A 20,790-nucleotide genomic window follows, 5' to 3' on the forward strand; every position below is an offset into this window, starting at 1 on the left:
ATAATGTGAAATAAGAAAGCCATAAGGTTCCACAGTGGCAAATTCCAGCTTCTGACTTTAAAACCCTATTTATTACCAATAATCATGAGTTGGAAATACTCTCAACAGCACTAGATATCAGTGAAATGAGGATTAACCTACGTTCTACTTCATGCTCGTAAGATTAACAAAAACTTAAAAAGCATCACAGTATTCAGAGATAGCAAAGACAAAGGGAAACAAAAGTTCTCTTTTGGCGGGAGTGTACACCAAAATAGCCAATTTAGGATTGGTTGGTCAGTTTAAAATATGCATACCCCCCAATCTCATAATTCCCTGGTGTGGAATGGAAACTCCTACACATATGCACAAATTTGAACGAGGATATTTCCCAACAAGGAAAACTAAATTGTGGCATACACTGAATATCAAAGAGCAATGAAAATGTGGCACAGCAATAAAATGGAATAGCATTCAGCAGTCAAAATTAAAGAAATGGACCTACCACCGTGAGCATGAATCCATTTCAGAAACAATATGAAAAAATAAGGCAGATTTCAGAACGGAACTCAGACTCTGGAACCACTTATATAAAATTTTAAGAAGCAACAAAATACTACGTGTTATTTACAAATGTACAGAAATGTAAAATATAAACACACAAAGAGTGTGGAAGGACACACACCATCTGCATGAATGGAGAGAAAGGATACAGGAGGTAACAAAGGGCACTGTAATTGCAAAGTTTTATTTATTTCTATTAAAAAATGCTGTAAGCACTTCCTCATCGTTCTTTCCCTCTTCTTTTATTTTAAAAGTATTTATTGAGTCAGCAGATCTCAGAGCTGGGACCGAGGTGACGCCGGGATGGAGCAGGTGACTGGTAGCGACGGAGACTGAGCAACACGGCGGGGACAGTGCCAGCCAGGTTCTCGCTGCCAGAGGAAGGAGTTATGAACACAGAAGGGTGAACGCTAGAATAACGCTACAGCGTTGGAACAGAATTGGAAGTACTGATGTGAACTCATGATTTTTATCACATTTATATAGATCGACACAGAAATAGATATGTGTGCGTCTGCGTGGACAGACAAACAGATGTGTGTACAGACACACACATTTCCTAGCTCTGTCTGCAAAAGTTCTATGACGTTGTAACTATTGTCTCTATTTTACAGATAAAGGAACTGGGACATAAAGCGGTGAATAACTTGACCGAAGTCAAAGAGCTACTACGTAGAGCGGTGACCCCGCAGCCTGACTCTTAACGACTACAAAATATATCCGTGTCACGTGCCATGCTAGGTAGGGATTAACTGTCACTGGGGGCCGAGGCAAACACTCAGCCTTCTTCTGACGGAGCCACACCCAGACAGCAATGTCCTAGCTAAGTATCGATGCAACCTTACACTCTACCAACTCCTGAAGCACACACCCGTCTTTCGGACAGAGGATCGCATCAGAGGACACCCATGCCGCCCCCGCACCTGTAGTAGCTGAGGACGTCTCGGTCTTCTTTCTGCCCCTCCTTAGCATCCTGCGCCAGTTCCCTCACACTCTTACTGCGAACCTCTTTGTTGCTGTCCCTCCAGAACAGCCACACCTCTTCCTCATCCTCTCCTGCCTCCAGAGCGTTCTCTCCAGTAGAAACACCTTCAAATTCGAAACGAGAGAGTACCAACCTGGAAAAAGAGGAGGAGGGGGGAAACTCATTATGTTTGAAATCCTTGCTCATCACCGATCAACGACGTCAACGCGTTGGACTCTAGCTGCACTTTGAGCACAAAGACACACACAGAAAGCCACTTTACTCCTCCCGTCGGCAGAACCACAAAGAACCAAACGTTAACGGCTTCATACACTTTAGCCCAGGGGTTCTCCACCAGGGTGACTGTGTCTCCCAGGGGACATTTAGCAATGGATGGAGACAGTTTGGGGTGTCGGCACCTAGCACGTAGAAGCAGGGAGGCTGCTACACATCCTACAACGCGGAGGACAGAACCCACAGCAAAGAATTACGTGGCCCCAAACATCAAAAGGCCAAGGTTGAGAAAGTCGGAATTAGCCCAAGTCCAAAATTAAGTTATGCCTGAGAAACAAAAAAAATCACTAGTTTAGAGCATTAATTTAGTGTTTTTTAAATAAACTTTTTTTTTTTTTTTTTTTTGCGGGCCTCTCACTGTTGTGGCCTCTCCCGTTGCGGAGCACAGGCTCCGGACGCGCAGGCCCAGCGGCCATGGCTCACGGGCCCAGCCGCTCAGCGGCACGTGGGATCTTCCCAGACCAGGGCACAAACCCGTGTCCCCTGCATCGGCAGGCGGACTCTCAACCACTGCGCCACCAGGGAAGCCCAATAAACTTTTTTTAAACATTTTTTTGGACATTTAAATATTACTGGCACTATGCTTCTCAGGAAAACTGCTCCCCTGCTAAAAAACGAATTGTTACTATTACCAAAACTCCTGTGGACCAATGAACACTTTTTGAACAGTGATGATTTAAAAAGCTCTTCCCTACGATGACTTAATACCAATAATGAATTACCTCCTTTAAAATTTAAAACTGATGATCATAATTAGAGAATTTTAAACTCTGAAAATTAAACCAAGGGCGTATAAAACGTTCCCTGGTGAGCTCACATTACTGTCAAAGTATGTGACATCACCATGCAGAGGAACCCACACCAAAAGCAAACTTGATGACTCCTCTGATCAAGACCTTTGCAAGAGGAAGATCAGCAGCCAGCCAACCTGACTTCAGAAATCAAGGAGCTGGGTTTTATCACCTATGAGCACAGACATCCACTGAGCCACACATTCTCCATCTAAATCCCGTTCTCTTCTTTCTTCATCTGAAACGCGCAGACCGTACTCACTTGGTCTCAATCAGGATGTCAGCGTTGGTTGGATTCAGCACAGCTTTACATATCAGCTCCTGGGTCACCGGAATGGATTTGTTCATGGACACGCAGAGATCAGAGAGGTAATCTAAGAATCTATCGAGAAAGAGAAACCAAATAAAACAGTTTCTGTAGACAGAGCAGGGGTTGGGCTCTGGGAGCCGGGCTCTCCCTCAAGAGGTCTGACCCAGCCTACCTTGAACAGAAGTCAGCGAGGCTTTGGGTTGTAGCGTCAGCGTCCATGGAACCCCCAGAAACCCAGACACCAGAGGGAAGGAAGGAAGGATGGATGGATGGAAGGGAGGGAGGGAGGGAGGGAGGGAAAAAAAGCAAGGAAGCTTCGAAGAAGGGAGGGAGGGAGGGAGGAAGAGCAAAGAAAGAAAAGCAAAAGAGGAAGGGTGGCAGTAACTGTTGTGAGGAAGGGTTGACGGGGTAAAAATGAACAGAGGAACCACCAAGTAAGAAGTTCACATAAGGAAGACATGGATAGGATGCAGGGTACCCAGAATGGTGAGGGGCAAGGCTCTGAGGCTTGAGGCCCAAATCAGAACCCTGGTTCTGGTTCTTATCCACTACGTTCTGATATGTACTGTTATTCCGGGGGAATTAGTTAACCTCACTGTGGTTCAGTTTTCTCATCAACAAAAAAGGCTAATATAGAACCTCAGAGAGTTCTTCTGAGGATTAAATGAGCTAATTCATGCCAAGTGCTTCGTCCACTCACTGGCACATAAGAATGGTCCCTAAAATGTTATTTGATGGGTGGGGGCAGTCACTTTTATAAGCACACCTTCAGCTCTCCAGCGTCACCGTTCATGATATGCAGGTTGTAAACTATCTCCCACTTCACCTGAAATGGTGTGCACCTTAATTAATTAGAAGGAGGAAAAAAGAGGGAAGAGAGCGTAGGGGGAGATCTGTATGAATGCAACAGAACTGACAGAATTCACTAATGTAAATAAAAACACTCAAGTAACAACTATGTGTGCAAGAGACTAACTGATGATATTTGGGGGGAGTTCTAAGTGATCACCACGGGGTGCTACGGAGTGAATGAGTGGCCGATCGCTGTCATTTACCGTGCACCTACTCAGTGCCAGGCACTTCACATGTATTTATTCTCATTTAATTTTCACAATGACCTATCTAGCAGATGAGGAAGTTAAAGCTCAAGGTCACCCAGCTGGCAAATGTCGCAGCTCGGATTCTACCCTGGTCTCATTCCCATACCAAGCTCGTTCCGCTACTCATCAAAGAGGCTGTCAAGACCTGCCCAATCAAAACCTGTCCCTAAGAGCCCTAAACCAAGGAGACCCAGGAAAAAGCACCATGGCCCGCTCAGGGCCCGCATCGGAAACGCAAAGACACCTTCTGTCTATGAAGCCCGCCCCCCGCCTCACCTGGGCTCCCTGTTCTTTCGCACCAGACTGACGAAGGTGTCGATCTCCGCCGCGGTGATGTGTTTTTCCAGAAGTTTCCGATTATTGTGCAGCAGGGCAGTGATGGTGTCTTCGGCCAGTACATCATAGCCAATCTGCTTCTGCATGAAGCCAAACTGCTTGGCTATGTACTCCTTCGAAGGAAGGAAAGCGAGGTGAGTGGGGAGGACTGGAGACAATGGGGTGAGGCTGGAAGTAAGCGAGGGAAGCGCGGCCCCTGAGGAGGCATCACTGCCCATGAGGGAAATCACAGGGGAGCATCTTTCCACAACTTTCTAATCCAGGGCGACAGCTGCCAACTCCCTCGCATCCTTTATTTTTACTAAACCTGCCACACAGATGTAATCGAGTAAAATATCCTGTATTTACAGACAGGCATTTTTATTAAGTCCACTGTATAAATGTTAATGCAATGACTTATTTTTCGAAAGGTCAGAAGTTGTTCTTCAGCTCTGATTTTATTACTAATTCAAGAGGATTTAACTGTGCCTCACTGCTCTGTGTTGCTGAATAAACACAGTCAAGCCTACCTGGATATTTAGAACAATGCTACCCCATTGCGTTTTCCTTATGTGGGGTGAAAATACATTTTGAAAGTCAGTGAGTAGCACAAACAAGTTAGGGATAAGTAAGCCAGTCGATTACATTCGTAGAACATATGAAAACATATCAGCGCTGGCTTCTTTTTGGGGATCAGACATGACATTCCATAGAAATATTTAAGAACTCCAGGAAGCCTCTTATGAATATGTGTTCGTTGCTATTCAAAGACATTTTCCCTGCCCCAAACAGATCATTTGCTTGCTCAAAGTTCAAACGGCCCTTGAAACTTGGTATAATTTTTTTTCATTAATTCCAAAATTCTAACGGTGACTCAGGATCAACACAGCAGACATGGGCCACCTTTCAGCCCTCACTCAATAAGGATGCGTGTTCGGGAATTCATCAGCCCCTAGGGATATACTACTGCCAGCTGGCACAGGGTCCACAAGCAACGAATCAAAGACGTCCAGAGTTGCAGCAAGAGGGACTGGTTTAGTCCCCTCAGGTACAAGCAAAATGTCCTGGCACACACTACAGGCTCTGATGTATCCTCACTGGAAGAGAATAAAATCACTTTGGCACTAGTATGGTATGAGTATGGTATCCATGCACCAGAGGTAGCTTTATAGCAACCAGAAAACTAACAAAACATAGCATCACGGGTGTGTGATGTTTCATATTTCAACAGTAGCAAAGGCAAAGTGGAAGGTTTAGAAATACTAGCTAACAAAGTTACATCTAACATTTTAGAGCACTGCTTAGGATCGACACTATCTTTAGGATGACACACAAAAAACTTTAACTACAGAGAACAGTTGAAATTTCAAGGCCAGATGTAGGGGAATTCCAAAGCTTAAAAACAAAACCTTTTGTGACACAAGGCAGGGATTGGAGTTCCAGTTACAATAAGCGTTACTCTGTGCACCTACAGTAGTTTATGGAGCGCAGGGTTTCTCAACCTCAGCACTACCTACTGACTCCTTGGGCCGCAAAGTTCTTTGTTGCAGGGGGCTCTGCTGTGCAGGGCTGGGTGTTGATGGCATCCGTGGCCTCTGCCCGCTAGATGCCAGGAGCGTCCCCAACTTATGACACTCAATAGGGTCTCCAGACATTTCCATATGTCCCCGGGGGGAAAAATTACTCCCAGTTAAGAACTACTGATACAGTGATTCCTCAGAATCTCCAATTGTTAGGAACCCTCACAGAGGTTCAAACACCTAATTCACGGAGAGAATATATTGGTCGTGTGTGTGTGTTTACCGTCATCACACAGATGACGACTTAGAATGTCATAAAACATGAGCCGGGACCAAAACAAAGAGAAAGTTACCAGCAGAGATGGAGGAAATGGATGGGACAGGAAGAAAAGATTTCACTCCATCTGCAATTATAAGCACATGGGATCCGTGTGCCCTTAAATCTTACGGGAATGTGCCACAGGAAGTACTGTATATGGAATAGCAACGTGAAGAAAAAGAAATCTCATTCAAAGGTGGCTGTAGAAGGGGAATTTTCAGGTATCCTTCTCGACTCTGTAATATACCTTCCCAGGTTTGCAAAAAAAAAATCTGTGTTTCCTTTCTAAGAGCAAACTTAACAATGAACTACTACCTGGCCATTAAATAAATATACACGTGACACCTAAAACTCATTGAGGAAAGTACATGAACTTCAGGGAGGAAGATGCCCATGACTTCCCAGGGGTCCTGAACCCCAACCTGGTTCTTCCTGTAGTCCTGCTGGGAGTGTCTCAGGACCCTGTAGCAGAGGCGGCAGATGTGTCTGAAGGGCGCGTGCCGCTGGTCCCCCAGCTCCTCCAGACGTAGCATCGGGCCGTCACCACAGTCTGTGAATGGGGCCTGTAACAACTTGAAGATCTGTGTGCAGAAAGAAAAGAGTAAAAACTGCCGTCCCCTACTGTTTTCAGGGCTAACCTTCTCTTTGGAAGTCCTATAACCTCAAGGATGGCTGACCTATATAGGAAAATCTCCCTGTGCAAACAATCATGAACCTGAAAACTGCATTCATTCCATCAACTGGGACTGGCTCCTCCCTGAATTCAGCCCTCCTGGACCTAGTGGGTCCTCAAATACTTGAAAATGCAGTGTTTCAAGCAGTGCCTGAGAGCACAGACTCTGGAATCAGCAGATTCTAGGTCGAAATTACACACCTTTATTACTTTCCTACAGGTACAGGTCATGGTCAAGGTAACCTTCAGTTCTCTCAGCAGTGATATGGAGAGAATAATACCTAGCTCACCAGGGTGTTGTAAGGATTAAAGCAGATAGTGGGCGTCAGGTCCTAAGGGTACACAAGTGCTCAACGAAGGCTCCTCCACAGTTTCAGACCCTCTAGGAATCACTACTGTGGAAAAGAGCATGGACATTAAGCCAGAGGTCTTATTCGGCAGTTATCACATCAAACGGCAGGCCACAATTTATTCTGGGACTTTAAACCCTCGTTGAAACAAGACGGAGTGTTACTAAATATTGTCTATCACAGTCCAAAAGGAGAAAGGATTCTCCAATCCAAGTTCCTAGGGAGAACTATGCGACTTGTAACTAACACGTTTTTCTTTTGGCTCTAGTGGCCCAGCCTCCAACAGCTTTAGAGAACTTTACGGCATACATTTCCACATATTTCATCTACCCTGGACTTGTCACTTGCCTCCCTCTAATTTATTTATTTCTACCCCAGTGTATTCTAATTTATTTCTACCCCAGTTTATTTAACTTTATACCAAATTACATCATCTATGTATTTTCTGTGAGTTCATTTTCTTTTCTACTCATTCTTCATTTACAGGTTTTTTGGTGACTTATAATGGTCCCCATAAGAGCCTCTACAGGCCTTCTGAGTTTATCATATACTCCAAATCTCCCAGATACATAAAATAACCTTAAGGATACACTGCACTTGATATTATTTGTGAGGAAAATAAAGTTGTCAACTGAATTCTTGTTGGGGTTCCTAACAGGTAAATTCTCACATGGCTGATGTTCAACAAGCATGTTAACAATCAACTGAACTATCAAACCATGAAAAGATGCAGGAAACTTGAATGCATTTTACTAAGTGAAAGAAGTAAAATCTGAAAAAGGTACATACAGTATGATTCTAACTATATGACATTCTGGAAAAGGCAAAACTATGAAGACAATAAAAAGATCAATGGGCCATCATCAAAAGATCTACAAACAACAAATGCTGGAGAGGGTGTGGAGAAAAGGGAACCCTCTTGCACTGTTGGTGGGAATGTAAACTGATACAGCCACTATGGAGAACAGTATGGACGTTCCTTAAAAAAACTACAAATAGAACGACCATATGACCCAGCAATCCCACTACTGGGCGTATACCCTGAGAAAACCATAATTCAAAAAGAGTCATGTACCACAATGTTCATTGCAGCTCTATTTCCAATAGCCAGGACATGGAAGCAACCTAAGTGTCCATCAAGAGAGGAATGGATAAAGAAGATGTGGCACATATATACAATGGAATATTACTCAGCCATTAAAAGAAACGAAATTGAGTTATTTGTAGTGAGGTGGATGGACCTAGAGTCTCATACACAGTGAAGTTAAGTCAAAAAGAGAAAAACAAATACCGTATGCTAACACATATATACGAATCTTAAAAAAAAATGGTTCTGAAGAACCCAGGGGCAGGACAGGAATAAAGACACAGAGGTAGAGAATGGAGTTGAGGACACGGGGAGGGGAAAGGGTAAGCTGGGACAAAGTGAGAGAGTGGCACGGACATATACACACTACCAAATGTAAAAATAGACAGCTAGTGGGAAGCAGCCGCATAGCACAGGGAGATCAGCTCGGTGCTTTGTGTCCACCTAGAGGGGTGGGATAGGGAGGGTGGGAGGGAGACACAAGAGGGAGGGGATATGGGGATATATGTATATGTATAGCTGCTTCACTTTGTTATACAGCAGAAACTAACACATCCGTGTAAAGCAGTTATACTCTAATAAAGATGTTTAAAAAAAAAAAAAAAGATCAATGGTTGCTTGCCAAGGGTTGGGGGAAAGGGAGAGACAAATAGGCTGAGCACAGAGGATTTTTAGGGCAATGAAACTACTCTGTATGACGTGATAATAATGGATACATGGGGGCTTCCCTGGTGGCGCAGTGGTTGAGAGTCCGCCTGCCGATGCAGGAGACACGGGTTCGTGCCCCGGTCCGGGAAGATCCCACATGCCGCGGAGCAACTAAGCCCGTGAGCCATGGCCACCAGGCCTGCGCGTCCGGAGCCTGTGCTCCGCAACAGGAGAGGCCACAACAGTGAGAGGCCCACGTACCGCCAAAAAAAAAAAAAAATAATAATGGATACATGTGATTACACATTTGTTCAAACCCTGAGCATGTACAACAGCAACAGTGAATCCTAATGTAAACTACAGACTTTGGACAATTATGATGTGTCAGTGTAGGTTCATCAGCTATAACAAATGCACCTCTCTGCTGGGGATGCTAATAACAGGGAAGGCTGTGGATGTGTGGAGGTGAGGTACCCGGGGAATCTCTGTACTTTCCACTCACTTTTGCTGTGAACTTAAAACTGCTCTAAAAAATTAAGTCTGCTTTTTTTTTTAAAGTCAATGGATCAAGCGTGTGAGGTGGAAATCATTCACATCCCTCTCTAAGAGCACTGATACCACGGATTTCTTATAAAGCCAACCCAATATGTCACCACTCACTGACCTGCTTGAGAATATTCTGTTCTCTCATCAGCTTCTGTCGCTCTCTGTTGGGCTTAGAGAAGACCACTTCAAGGACATCTTGACCGGAATTAGTTCCACCAGTGACAAAGTAAACCAAGTCTTCCAGCAGCTTGGTTACAGATCTTAGGAGGAAAAAAGCTATTAGATATGGGAAGAGTTCGATGTGCAACAGGCTGAAAGCTTCACCTTGGAAGCCTTCAGGCCAAAGGAACCAGTTAAGCAGAGGCAAACCCATTCTCCCAGTTTCCTTGAAATTGTCAGTTGAGGCCAATTACCAATAAGAGTGAAATAGAGACAATACCTAATCGTCCACAAAAACAGTATCACCTTCACAAAATAGTAGACATTACATTTTATCTCAGAGTAACCTCAACCCCTGACATTTAGTAAGATAATTCCAGAGACCAAGTTGGAGACAGGGAAACGGAGAAAGAAGGAGATATTTACAAGTTTAGAGACTTTCAGAACAGTGAAAGCAAAAGTAACTATTTCTTTTTTTCTTTTTTTTTTTTTTTGCAGTATGAGAGCCTCTCACTGTTGTGGTCTCTCCCGTTGCGGAGCACAGGCTCTGGACGCGCAGGCTCAGCGGCCACGGCTCACGGGCCCAGCCGCTCCGCGGCATGTGGGATCTTCCCGGACCGGGGCACGAACCCGCGTCCCCTGCATCGGCAGGCGGACTCTCAACCACTGCGCCACCAAGGAAGCCCAAGTAACTATTTCTTGAAAACCACAAGTTGAAGCCACCCACAAATGCTAAGGCCTGCTGCTCTCACACAGAGCTCTTCCAAGCACTCTCTCTCTCTGCAAGGGATTGCAAACACCCACAGTGGGCGAGGATGACCATGTCCGGTTCTGGCAGGGAGCCCTCACCTTCTTTCATTCTGGGTGATGGTGCCCTTCTCCAGCTTCCCAGCTATGGAGCCCAGCACCTTGCTGGCATCATTGGCAAAGTCCAGGTCCCGAACCTCAGCAGGAGAGACTGGAACTATGGCAAATGCTTCTTTGTCCTCCTTCACGGGAGAGGTTCCAATCTGAAAAGCAAGACGGTCTTTGTGGAACAGCCTCTTAGACTGAGAGGGTAAGGCATTAATCAAACACTGTATTTATGGGACATGGGGCAATCCAAAAAGCCTAGAGCTCTCTTGTGGTTCAAATAAACGGACATAGAAAAACACCTGGAGAGCTGTACCCCAAATCATCAACAGCTGTTACCTCTAGAGGTTGGTACTGTGGAGAAAAGTAAGGCAGGAAATGGGGCAGTACTATGATTTTATAGGTTCGTTTGTTATAGGGAGCATCTGAGACTTCTGTAATTTAAAAACACATTTACAAATATTACATAGGGAAAAAAAATCAAATGTACAAAATGGTAATTCTTGTTTCTGAGAGTATTATAAGGGTAGACACTGCACCGATCTTTTAGCTTTTCTATATACCTGAAAATGTTCATTAAAGTAGAGGAAAAAATTCCAATAATCTTCCCCAGCACCCAAAAACATTATGTGAGAGTATAATTCCATTTTTTAAAAAGAAAAACCCTCTGTCTGTGTATTTATGCTCTATGATCCTGAACAAGGTGAGAAAGGAGAGGTGGGCTTCAGGGAGAGAAATTAAAGAGGTTGGAAGAACTTTCAAGAAATAAAAGTACACATTTAAATACAAAGAGAAATAAACAAATAATACAGATTGTGGGAAATCAACTAGGTATGTGATGTATGTCTGGGCACAAGCAAACATTCCCCCAGCCAAAATCAGCCTTCAGACAGATATGAAATCCAGACAATTGCTCAACCTTTAGGGCAGAAGCTACGGAATAAAAGGTTCTAGTTATTTCAAAAGCCCTGGGCTTGCTATAGCCAGGTCCCTTGGAAAGAATTCTTTCATCACATTCAAGTTTGTCCGCCAGCATGCTCCTACCGAAGCAACAACTTTAGACCTCCATTCGCCTCCCTCTGCCCTCAAAGGAGCCCTTTCATCGGCAGCACGAGACCGAGGGAGGCAGCAAGTTCGGGGACTTACTTTTAGCATCACGGGTTTTTCTTCTTCCTTGTCAATGGGGATATTTGTGCTGTGAACCCAGGTATTAGTACACAGGTGTCTGAGCCGGACATATGAGTTTCTAAAGGAAAAGGAAAAAAAAAGAAGGATTTTAGGGACAGGGCTATTTAGGCTCTCTATAGCCACTGGCTTAGAATACATCCTATAAGAATGAACAAAGGATACCAAAATGGTTTTCCGCTACACACATAGGACAGCATAAACTTAAGAGCAAACGGCTCTGGTCCGAGATACACTCTGACGGATCTACAGTGGCAAACCATTCATAATCACTCTAAGGTGATTGTCTCGTGCTGTATTTCTAAATGCAGCCACACCTCATTCTATCATGTTTGGCTCTATTGCCCTTAACAGACACTGTGTTTTTTTTTTTTTTAACAAATCAAAGGTCTGTTCCTCATGCAAGTCTATAGGTTCCATTTTGGCAATAAAGTATTTTTAAATTAAATATAGGTACATTGTTTTTTAAGACATAATGCTATTGCACACTTAATAGATAACAGTGTACTGTAAACATGACTTTCATATGCACCGTGAAACCCCCAGATTTGTGGGACTTGCTTTACTGTGATACTTGCTTTATTGCGATAGTCTGGAACTGAACCCACAGTATTTCTGAGGTACGCGTGTATAAAATTATACTCTGTGAGCGACTATCTCAGAACATACTGAGCATGAGACAAAGTAACAAAAAGTATTTACTGAGTACCTAGTAGCGCTTATCATGAGAGATGATACAGCAGTAATTGAAATTTTCCTATGGATCAATATAGCAAGAAATAAAACCATAAAATGCCTGGAAGAAAATGTGAGTAAAAATTTAATAATCCTGTGAGAGGGAAAGCCTTTTGAAGCACATAACAAAATACAAGATTTCCAAATTTCAGAAGCAAAAGATGCATACAACTTATTACATAGTTTAAATTTTACATTTCCATACAGCAAAAGTAGAAAAAAGTTTACATTTTTAAAAACCATCCTGAACAAAACTGAAAGAAAAACGACACCCTAGGAAAATAAAAGATTAATATATAGTATAAAAGGGTATTAATCCACATATAGAGAGAGATCTTAAAAATCAGTAAGAAAGGGCTTCCCGGGTGGCGCAGTGGTTGGGAGTCTGCCTGCCGGTGCGGGGGACGCGGGTTCGTGCCCCGGTCCGGGAGGATCCCACGTGCCGCGGAGCGGCTGGGCCCGTGAGCCACGTCCGCTGAGCCTGCGCGTCCGGAGCCTGTGCTCCGCAACGGGAGAGGCCACAGCAGTGAGAGGCCCGTGTACCGCAAAAAAAAAAAAAAAAAAAAAATCAGTAAGAAAAACATCATGAATATTGGAAATGAAATGAAACACGTACACAAACCAGTAATTTAATAAAGAAACATAAATGACCAATAAACATCCAAGTACATATTCAACTTTCTCAATTTATACAAATTAAAACAAAATATCATTTTATTGTATCATATTCCAAAGATCCTGGAAACTGATACAACCCAGTATTTAGAGCAGAGAGCTTACAGAGCTTAGAGAAATGAGTTCTACACACTCATGGTAAGAGTGTCAATAGGTTAAACTCTGGAAGAGAGTCTGGCACTTTGTATAACATGTAAAATGTATCTACCTTCTCATCTAGCAATCTCATTTTTATATTTCTTAAGAGATGACAACACAGGTGCAAAATGAGGCAGAAAGATGTTCAACAAAGCATTAGTTATAATAGTTAAAATCTTGCAAACAACCCAATGTCTCAGTAATGGACTAGTTAATTATAGTAGGTAAGACAGAATAGTATAGAGTTCTTTAAAATGATTACAATCGATATTATTTACTTGGAAGTATGTACAGGACATATTGTTCAGTGGAAAAAATGTTAAAAATAGCTTATGATTCATTTATGATAAATTATACACAGGTTATCTGTGTGCCCAGAGACAGTGTCTGAAACTACAGAAAACCAAGATGTTTGTCGTAGTTACCTCTGAATGGTTAGATTTTATCTAATTTTTTACTTGTCTCTTTGTTCTCCATGAGATTTTAAAATACTTTTGTTGTTGTTTCTTTTTATGATGAGCATGGATCATTTTACAATGTTTTTCAAATGTGCTTTTCTTTTAAAGAAGGAGTGACATAATACTTGCTCTTAAAGAATCCAATGTCGCATTAGTGAGATGAAATGAATGCACGCCAACCAAAAGTAACAGGAGACATACATTAGAAAGGCTTTAAGATGGGAGACAGTCAAGGTAAGTACTTTTAGAGGAGGAGATTAAGGAGGCTTCAGGGAGTCATGGAATATTTTTGTTACAGAAAACTTGAGCTGGAACTTTAAACACTGGTGGGACCAGAGCAGAAAGGAGAGCGTGGAAGTCATTTTTGCATTAAGAGGAAATCAAAGCAATAGCATCCCAAGGTCATGGGAAAGGGGCACCTGGGAGGGCACATTCGACCAGGCACGTCTCTTCAGCAGATCCTCTAACTTCCTTCATTTTAACTGTCTTGAAAATTACCAGTGGTATTTACTCTGAAGAGCACGAATATAAATTAAACAACATGAACAAGAAATTTGACAAAGACTTGCATTTTTTCTTCTGAGGAACTTGGATTCATTTTCTTATTTTCAAAGTATAACTGAAAGCTTGGAGCTTAACTTTTACTTGGATGACTGACTACATTCTGTAGAGTTCTGTGTCAAAGTTCATTTAAAATACCAAGGGCATTCTAGCTATTCATCTGAAGTCTCATTCCCAGTCCTTAGCTCAAAAGTCATGGTATCAGGACAACTGCAAAAGAGCCACAAAGCTGGATGCTCTCCCCATGTTTATTTATTGCATCTAATTTGCAAAAATTGCAATTTTACTATCTTGCTTATTATATCCAGGACTTGGCACTATCCCTTTCAGTTTGTCTTGAAAGCATTCTTTCAACCAATGACTATCACAAAAAAATTCTTTACTGGTAACATTTCAGGTACTTTCATGTATCTACCGCCAGGCTCTCTGATCTTCAAAGAAGCAAAATTTAGCACAACTCTAAGATGGAGGGAAATGTATGTCCTCCTCCTAAAAGGTGTAAGACTCCACTGAATCAGTGAATAAGAGGCCCTGTTCACTTCTGGCTCTGAGGTTGGTGGCCAAGGGCAAGAACAGATAAAAATTTAGAAAGCTAAGACCAAGTCCAAGATCATAAATAATAGTAAACACATTGGTAAACGATGCCAGACACTTTTTCCAGGGTGAGCACAAGGCTTCTCTTGCTTATGAGTTTACAATCAGTCTGTCTATGGACAACTGCCCACAAAGAATGTTTTCCAACAGAGAAACAGTAATGAATCAAGGGGATACAGAAGCAGGGCACTGCAGCCAACCGAAGCTGTTTGGCAAGCTGACCTAGAAATTCAAACTTCCCCTTCCCACGGGATCATGGGGGTTTCCAACCCACTGGGGAATATGGCCAACTGGCACCTCATTCCCCTTCACCAAGGGAATGCCATGAAATATCTTCTGACGGATATTTTACATCACTTGGTTCCGTTCTTTGCTAACCCTTACAAACAAAAAACTTAGCAAATAAAACTAACGTCATTCCCTTGTCTTCTGGGAGCCAAAAAATCCATTAAAGAACTTCCAGAACAGAGGACACAACCCATGGAAAAGTACTTAAACCAAAACGCAACTGGATTCTATAGTCCCTATGCCTATCTAGGTAGTCAGTGAGAAAGGACCATATTTTTTTTAATGACCTCAAAATCGAGCAAAGATCTAAGTGAAAAGAACACAAACTACTAAAACTCTCAGAAGAACACATTAGCATCAATCTTTGTGACCTTGGATTAGGCAACAGTTTCTTAAGAAAGCAAAAGCATAAGCAACCAAAAGCAAAAACAGATAAACTGGACTTCAACAAAACTAAAAACTTTTGTGGTTCACAAGACACACCACCAAGAAAGTGAAGAAATCTACAGAATGGGAGAAAATACTTGCAAATCATAACTGATAAGGAGTTCGTAATGAAGAACATTTAATACTCAATAATAAAAAGACACATAACCCTTTTTTTTAAGTGGCCAGAAAATAATGGGCAAAGGATCTGAAAAGATGTGTCTCCACAAATGACCAATAAACACATGAGAAGATCATCATCAGTAGCCATCAGAGAAATTCAAGTCAAAACTACAATGAGGTACCACTGCACAGTTACTAGGATGGCTCAAATATAAGAAAGACAGATAAGCAAGCATTGGAGAGAAATTAGAACTGTCATATACAGCTGGTGGGAATATAAAACTATAAATGTAAAACTGGCAGTTCCTCAAATGTTAGACATACAGTTACCACATAACCCAATAATTCCACTCCTAGGTATAGACCCATGAGAAATGAAAATACATGTCCACACAAAAATGTGTTCACAAGTGTTCACAGAACAGCCAGAAAAAGGCAAATAACCCAAATGGCCATCAACTAATAAGTGAATAAATAAAATGGGACATAACCATACAGTGGAATCCTATTCAGGAATAAAATGAAATGAAGAATACATGCTACAAAATGGATGAATCTTAAAAACAATGCTAAGTGAAAGAAGCCAGTCACAAAAAGCCACTCCTTTTTTTTTTTTTTTTTTTTTGGCGGTACGCGGGCCTCTCAGTGTTGTGGCCTCTCCCGTTGCGGAGCACAGGCTCCGGACGCGCAGGCTCAGCGGCCATGGCTCACGGGCCCAGCCGCTCCGTGGCATGTGGGATCTTCCAGGACCGGGGCACGAACCCGCGTCCCCCGCATCGGCAGGCGGACTCTCAACCACTGCGCCACCAGGAAAGCCCAGCCACTCCATTTATATGAAATATCCAGAATAGGCAGATCAAAAGGGACAAAATGCAGATTAGCCTAAGGCTGAGGGTGGAGCCTGGGGAGATGAGAGCGACTCCCAATGAGTACAGTGCTCCTTCTCGGGGTGATGAGATTGTTCTAAAACCGATCGTGCTGATGGCTGCCCAACTCTGCTAATCTACTAAAAACCAATGAATTGAGCACTTCCAGTAGGCGAATTGTACGATGCATGAATTATACCTCAATATATCATTTTTTTAAAAAGCAATCTACATCAGGACAAACTTGGAGTACGCGAAGCTGCGCCCATACTTAGGATCTAATAGGAGAACATCTCCAGCTCTTCCCAGATTCTCAAGGGGTTAGTGACCCAGCAGAGGGTAAGAACCAGCGATCATTATGCTGAATGGCAATGAACAGCCTCCTTGTAAGGTTCTCTTCTTGTGGACACTGTCTTCTGTTTATCACTCTGAGACGGACAGGAAGAGTATCCAGCACAAGAGAAGGTTCTCCTCTAATTCTTCTTTTTTTTCTTCATTTCATGTTTTGGCATTTTTGTTAGCGTTAATCATTCCCTTCTCTGCCGTCTAATTTTATTAAGCACCTAAGTGTCTAGTGTATGCTAGACACTTGGATACGAACCTTTCCATAGCCATGACTTTCTTTACAATTCCTTTAATGTGTCCTATAATACAATATTTAAGAACATAGTCTTTTGTGTTACACAGACACTTCTGTGTTCTCCTCCGGTTGTAACAGCACCCAAGCTGCAGCTACCACTTTCACAGCCCAGCTCTGGCTGAGCAGGTAAACAGCAATGATATACAGGAATAATGAAACACAAAGCAATCCTCAGAGAGAGGGGCCCTGTGTAAAACCACCCAGTGCCAGTGAGACTTCCACTACCCAAGGCTGTGTCCAAGAGTCAGAGTCGCCAGAACAGCCCTATCTGGCTCTGTAACGGTGCTCGCTGACTTGTGATAAGTTGTTTAAATTCTCTGAGCCTCATTTCTTTACCTCTAGGAAAGGTCAAATAATAATACCTATCTCACAGGGGTTTTGGTGAAGGTGAAATTATATAACATGAGTATTCAGCGTTATAGATGGCATGTAGTCAGCACTCAACAAGTGTTAGCCACTATTAATACTTTTGTTGATTTTTTGTTTTTTCAAGATTATTTTTTTTCAATGTGGACCATTTTTAAAGTCTTTATTGAATTTGTTACAATATTGCTTCTGTTTTGGTTTTTTGGCCGCGAGGCATGTGGGATCTTAGCTCCCCGACCAGGGATTGATCCTGTACCCCCTGCAATGGACGGTGAAGTCTTAACCACGGGACCGCCAGGGGAACTCCCTATTGATTTTAAGAGTGAGCTTTTGTTCCATGTACGGTCTAGTAAATGGAAATGCTTTTTTATGCAACAAAACTAAAAGTCAAATTTAATACAATAACCAGAGAAGACTGGTCTGATTTCTCAATACCTTTAATAAAGTTTACTATGCATTGAGTGAATTCCAAATGTTCCATTTTCTAGAATTTCTTTTCAATTGTTTATCCAATTGACCAGGAGATCTTTCAGATTTGGAAAGGGGGGAGAGAGAGTAAAGGAAACCAGAAATATTGAGCTACTTAAGCTTAACGTTTGGTTTGTTCACCTAAACATAGCACGTGTTAGCTAACCACTGACTACTGAGAACTTACAACTGATAAGCCATTAAAAAAAGAGAAAAGAAAAAGCAGATGTCATTTCAACGGGCAACCAGAACAAACCCTTTACCAAATCCTATACAAAAGCTTCAAGAACAACGGGGAGGTTTTGGATTCCAAGAACCCCAGCCAGGCCGCACACACCACCATGACTCGCTTGAGATAAGCCGTTCTGGACTCATACCTTGGGACGAGGCTGTCGCCTCCACGGAGGGTGGTAGGATCGAGCTCAAAGATGGAGGAGATGTCATTGCCTTCGGGCACCGAGACCAGGGAGTACACCATCTTTTCTTGGGCGTTGCGCAACCTGCTTCGGGAGGCATCCTGATCAGGGTCCAGCTGAGGAGGAAAAGTCATCAAGTCAAGGATGGCCCATGCCACGGCCTTCCCTCACTACTATCACTGCACAGTCCACAGGAACAGGGAAGAAACAATAGTGAGCATCAGTAGTTGACAGGAGGGGCACCACAGTTTCAGAGCAGTCATCAAAGATGATAGCTGGCCAGCCACGCCAAGGATATTTACACTCTACCTCCTGGTGTTGCAATAAAAAATGCTTCAGCAACGTGGGGTGGCGTTACTAGCTCTCCACGGGCAGAGCGCTACGGGCACCGCATCCCCGGGCAGCGGTCGGGAGAGAGGAGAAGCGCTGTGAGAAAACTTAGCCTGTGGATTTTGTTACGGGCGGTTGTGTTAACCTACAGTGCAGCTGTAAGTGCAAGAATGTGATACAGCGACTTCCCAGGGGAAAAAAAACAATGCAATGAGATAAACCTGAATCCAAGTGTTTGCAAGCAGCTACCCCCGTGCGGCCAAGAAAAATATTCGAGAAGTCAGACTAGCCCTGAAAAAATGTTCCTAATTAATCAACCGCTGACGACACTTCAGGGGAAAAGGGGCCCCTCCTGCTCCGTGAGGGATTTGGCTGAGACTGAAGAACAAGGATGAAAGCTTTCCCACGAAACTGTAAAAACACATGTAGTCTCCAAAGGCCATCTGCCTAAGAAGACTGAAGGAGCATGCTGAGCCTAGCGCCTGCTCTGACAGGCTTCACGAGGTGGCTCTCCGCCGTGTGATCTGTAGGGGATCATTCTGCACGTTTAACATCCTTGCGAGACGACAATGTCCGCCTGTATGTACTAGGAGAATCACATTTCCCTTGTCTCTATCTTGCTTTGCTTAGGCTGAGGCCCTGCTCCCTTTCCAAATGCAATGGACAAAAGAAAAGCAAATCTAACAGGCAAAGGAGAGAGCGTTAAGACAAGTTCACTCCATGGGGCCTGAGTTCTAGGACTGGAGGCAACTGTTCGCTTTTGCAGCTCATCAGCAGCCCCAGCCTTTGTCTATAAAAAAAATAATAATAATAAAATAAAGGAAGGAAGGAGAGGGAGCGACGGAAGAAAGAAAAGAAAATGCAAACAATTCTTCTAATACCCCAAACCTCTGTCTGCCCCTCTCACCTTGCCTCCCCTCACACCCTGTACCTCTGGCTAAACAAACCCCCATTCGTTATGCCACCTACACTAACGTAAGAGCCCACTGGAGAGGATCAGGACATCTCCAAGAGCTCAGTTCAGGAGAAAGCACCCTGAACAGAATTTGTCCTCTTCTAACCACTGTTACCTGCAAAGGGTTGCACACGCCACTTTCAAAATAAACCCTGTCCCGGTTCTGGTGTGAGACACAGGGCTCAGCTACAGACTGGCAGTTAAATCTCAGAGCTGCCACACGTCCGAAGAAAAATGCCAACTGCGCTGAGTCCGCTGCATCCGGACTGTGACTGAGCGAGGCGCCCTCATCCTCCCGAGCGCAGTGGGCGCTTGCCATCTAGTGGGAGGAGAGGCACACGTGCCGAAGGCCGTCACACCAGAGCCAGCCTCGGGTTGCTCTTTCTGTCCCTGTGGCATCAAGCCCGTGGCTCGAGGGCGTTGCTGAATTTAGAAAGAGGAGAGCAACAAAGCCGAATGGGGTCCCAGGCAAAAGCACAGGCACTGGGTGCCCGTCTCAGGAAATACGTGACCGATAAGCAGAACAGAAAGAGAGGCTTCCTCTCCCACACTCCCGAGCCTCCTAGCCAAGAAGAGGGTGAAGGGTGCAGGACCCTCCCAACTCTGACACCTTCCTCCCAGAGGCAGGAGCTGCGCTGCGGGCCTTGTGGGTGCGGGGTGAGCCCCCCAACACACCCCTCCTCCACGCGAGCACCGCCACCCAAGCAACACCCCGAGTAGCCAGAGCAACGCAGCCCAGATCTGCAGCCCGACCCACTGGCACGTGGCACTGCCCTGGCGCGCTGAAGCACGAAAGAGTAGAAAGATGACCGCACTCCCAGAGACCCTGAGGCATGTGGCCAGTGAGGATCACTCTCTGCTTCTTCACCCGTCACACAAACATGGAGAGACCTTTCCCAGTTCCTTCGTGCAACCGCTGTGCAGCCCAGAGGAACTGGTGGATGGAAAGGCACTGAAAATGGCAATCATCCTTTGCAACGTACAAAAATGACATTTCTTAAGCATCCACTATGGGCTAGGCACTTCATCTGCACAACGTCTCACTCCGCCCTCACAACCGGACCACTGTCCACAACTACAGACGAGGGAATTCAG

The 20,790-nt window shown here is 43.8% G+C and overlaps 1 protein-coding gene across 10 annotated transcripts in view; it reads right to left on the reverse strand.

The window, feature by feature from the left end:
• Positions 1-20,790, reverse strand: part of ITPR1 (inositol 1,4,5-trisphosphate receptor type 1) — a 327,850-nt gene that overhangs the window by 166,235 nt on the left and 140,825 nt on the right. For all 10 annotated transcript variants that reach the window (XM_067043583.1, XM_067043582.1, XM_067043578.1 and 7 more), the window contains 8 exons: positions 18,372-18,526; positions 11,618-11,717; positions 10,469-10,629; positions 9,579-9,720; positions 6,579-6,737; positions 4,279-4,451; positions 2,855-2,974; positions 1,467-1,661 (listed from right to left, as the gene is read on the reverse strand). In XM_067043583.1, coding sequence (XP_066899684.1) covers positions 1,467-1,661; positions 2,855-2,974; positions 4,279-4,451; positions 6,579-6,737; positions 9,579-9,720; positions 10,469-10,629; positions 11,618-11,717; positions 18,372-18,526 — 1,205 coding nt within the window. The remainder of the gene's footprint in view (positions 1-1,466; positions 1,662-2,854; positions 2,975-4,278; positions 4,452-6,578; positions 6,738-9,578; positions 9,721-10,468; positions 10,630-11,617; positions 11,718-18,371; positions 18,527-20,790) is intronic.

Source organism: Kogia breviceps, chromosome 10 (genome assembly GCF_026419965.1).
Source record: "Kogia breviceps isolate mKogBre1 chromosome 10, mKogBre1 haplotype 1, whole genome shotgun sequence".
Taxonomy (NCBI): domain Eukaryota; kingdom Metazoa; phylum Chordata; class Mammalia; order Artiodactyla; family Physeteridae; genus Kogia; species Kogia breviceps.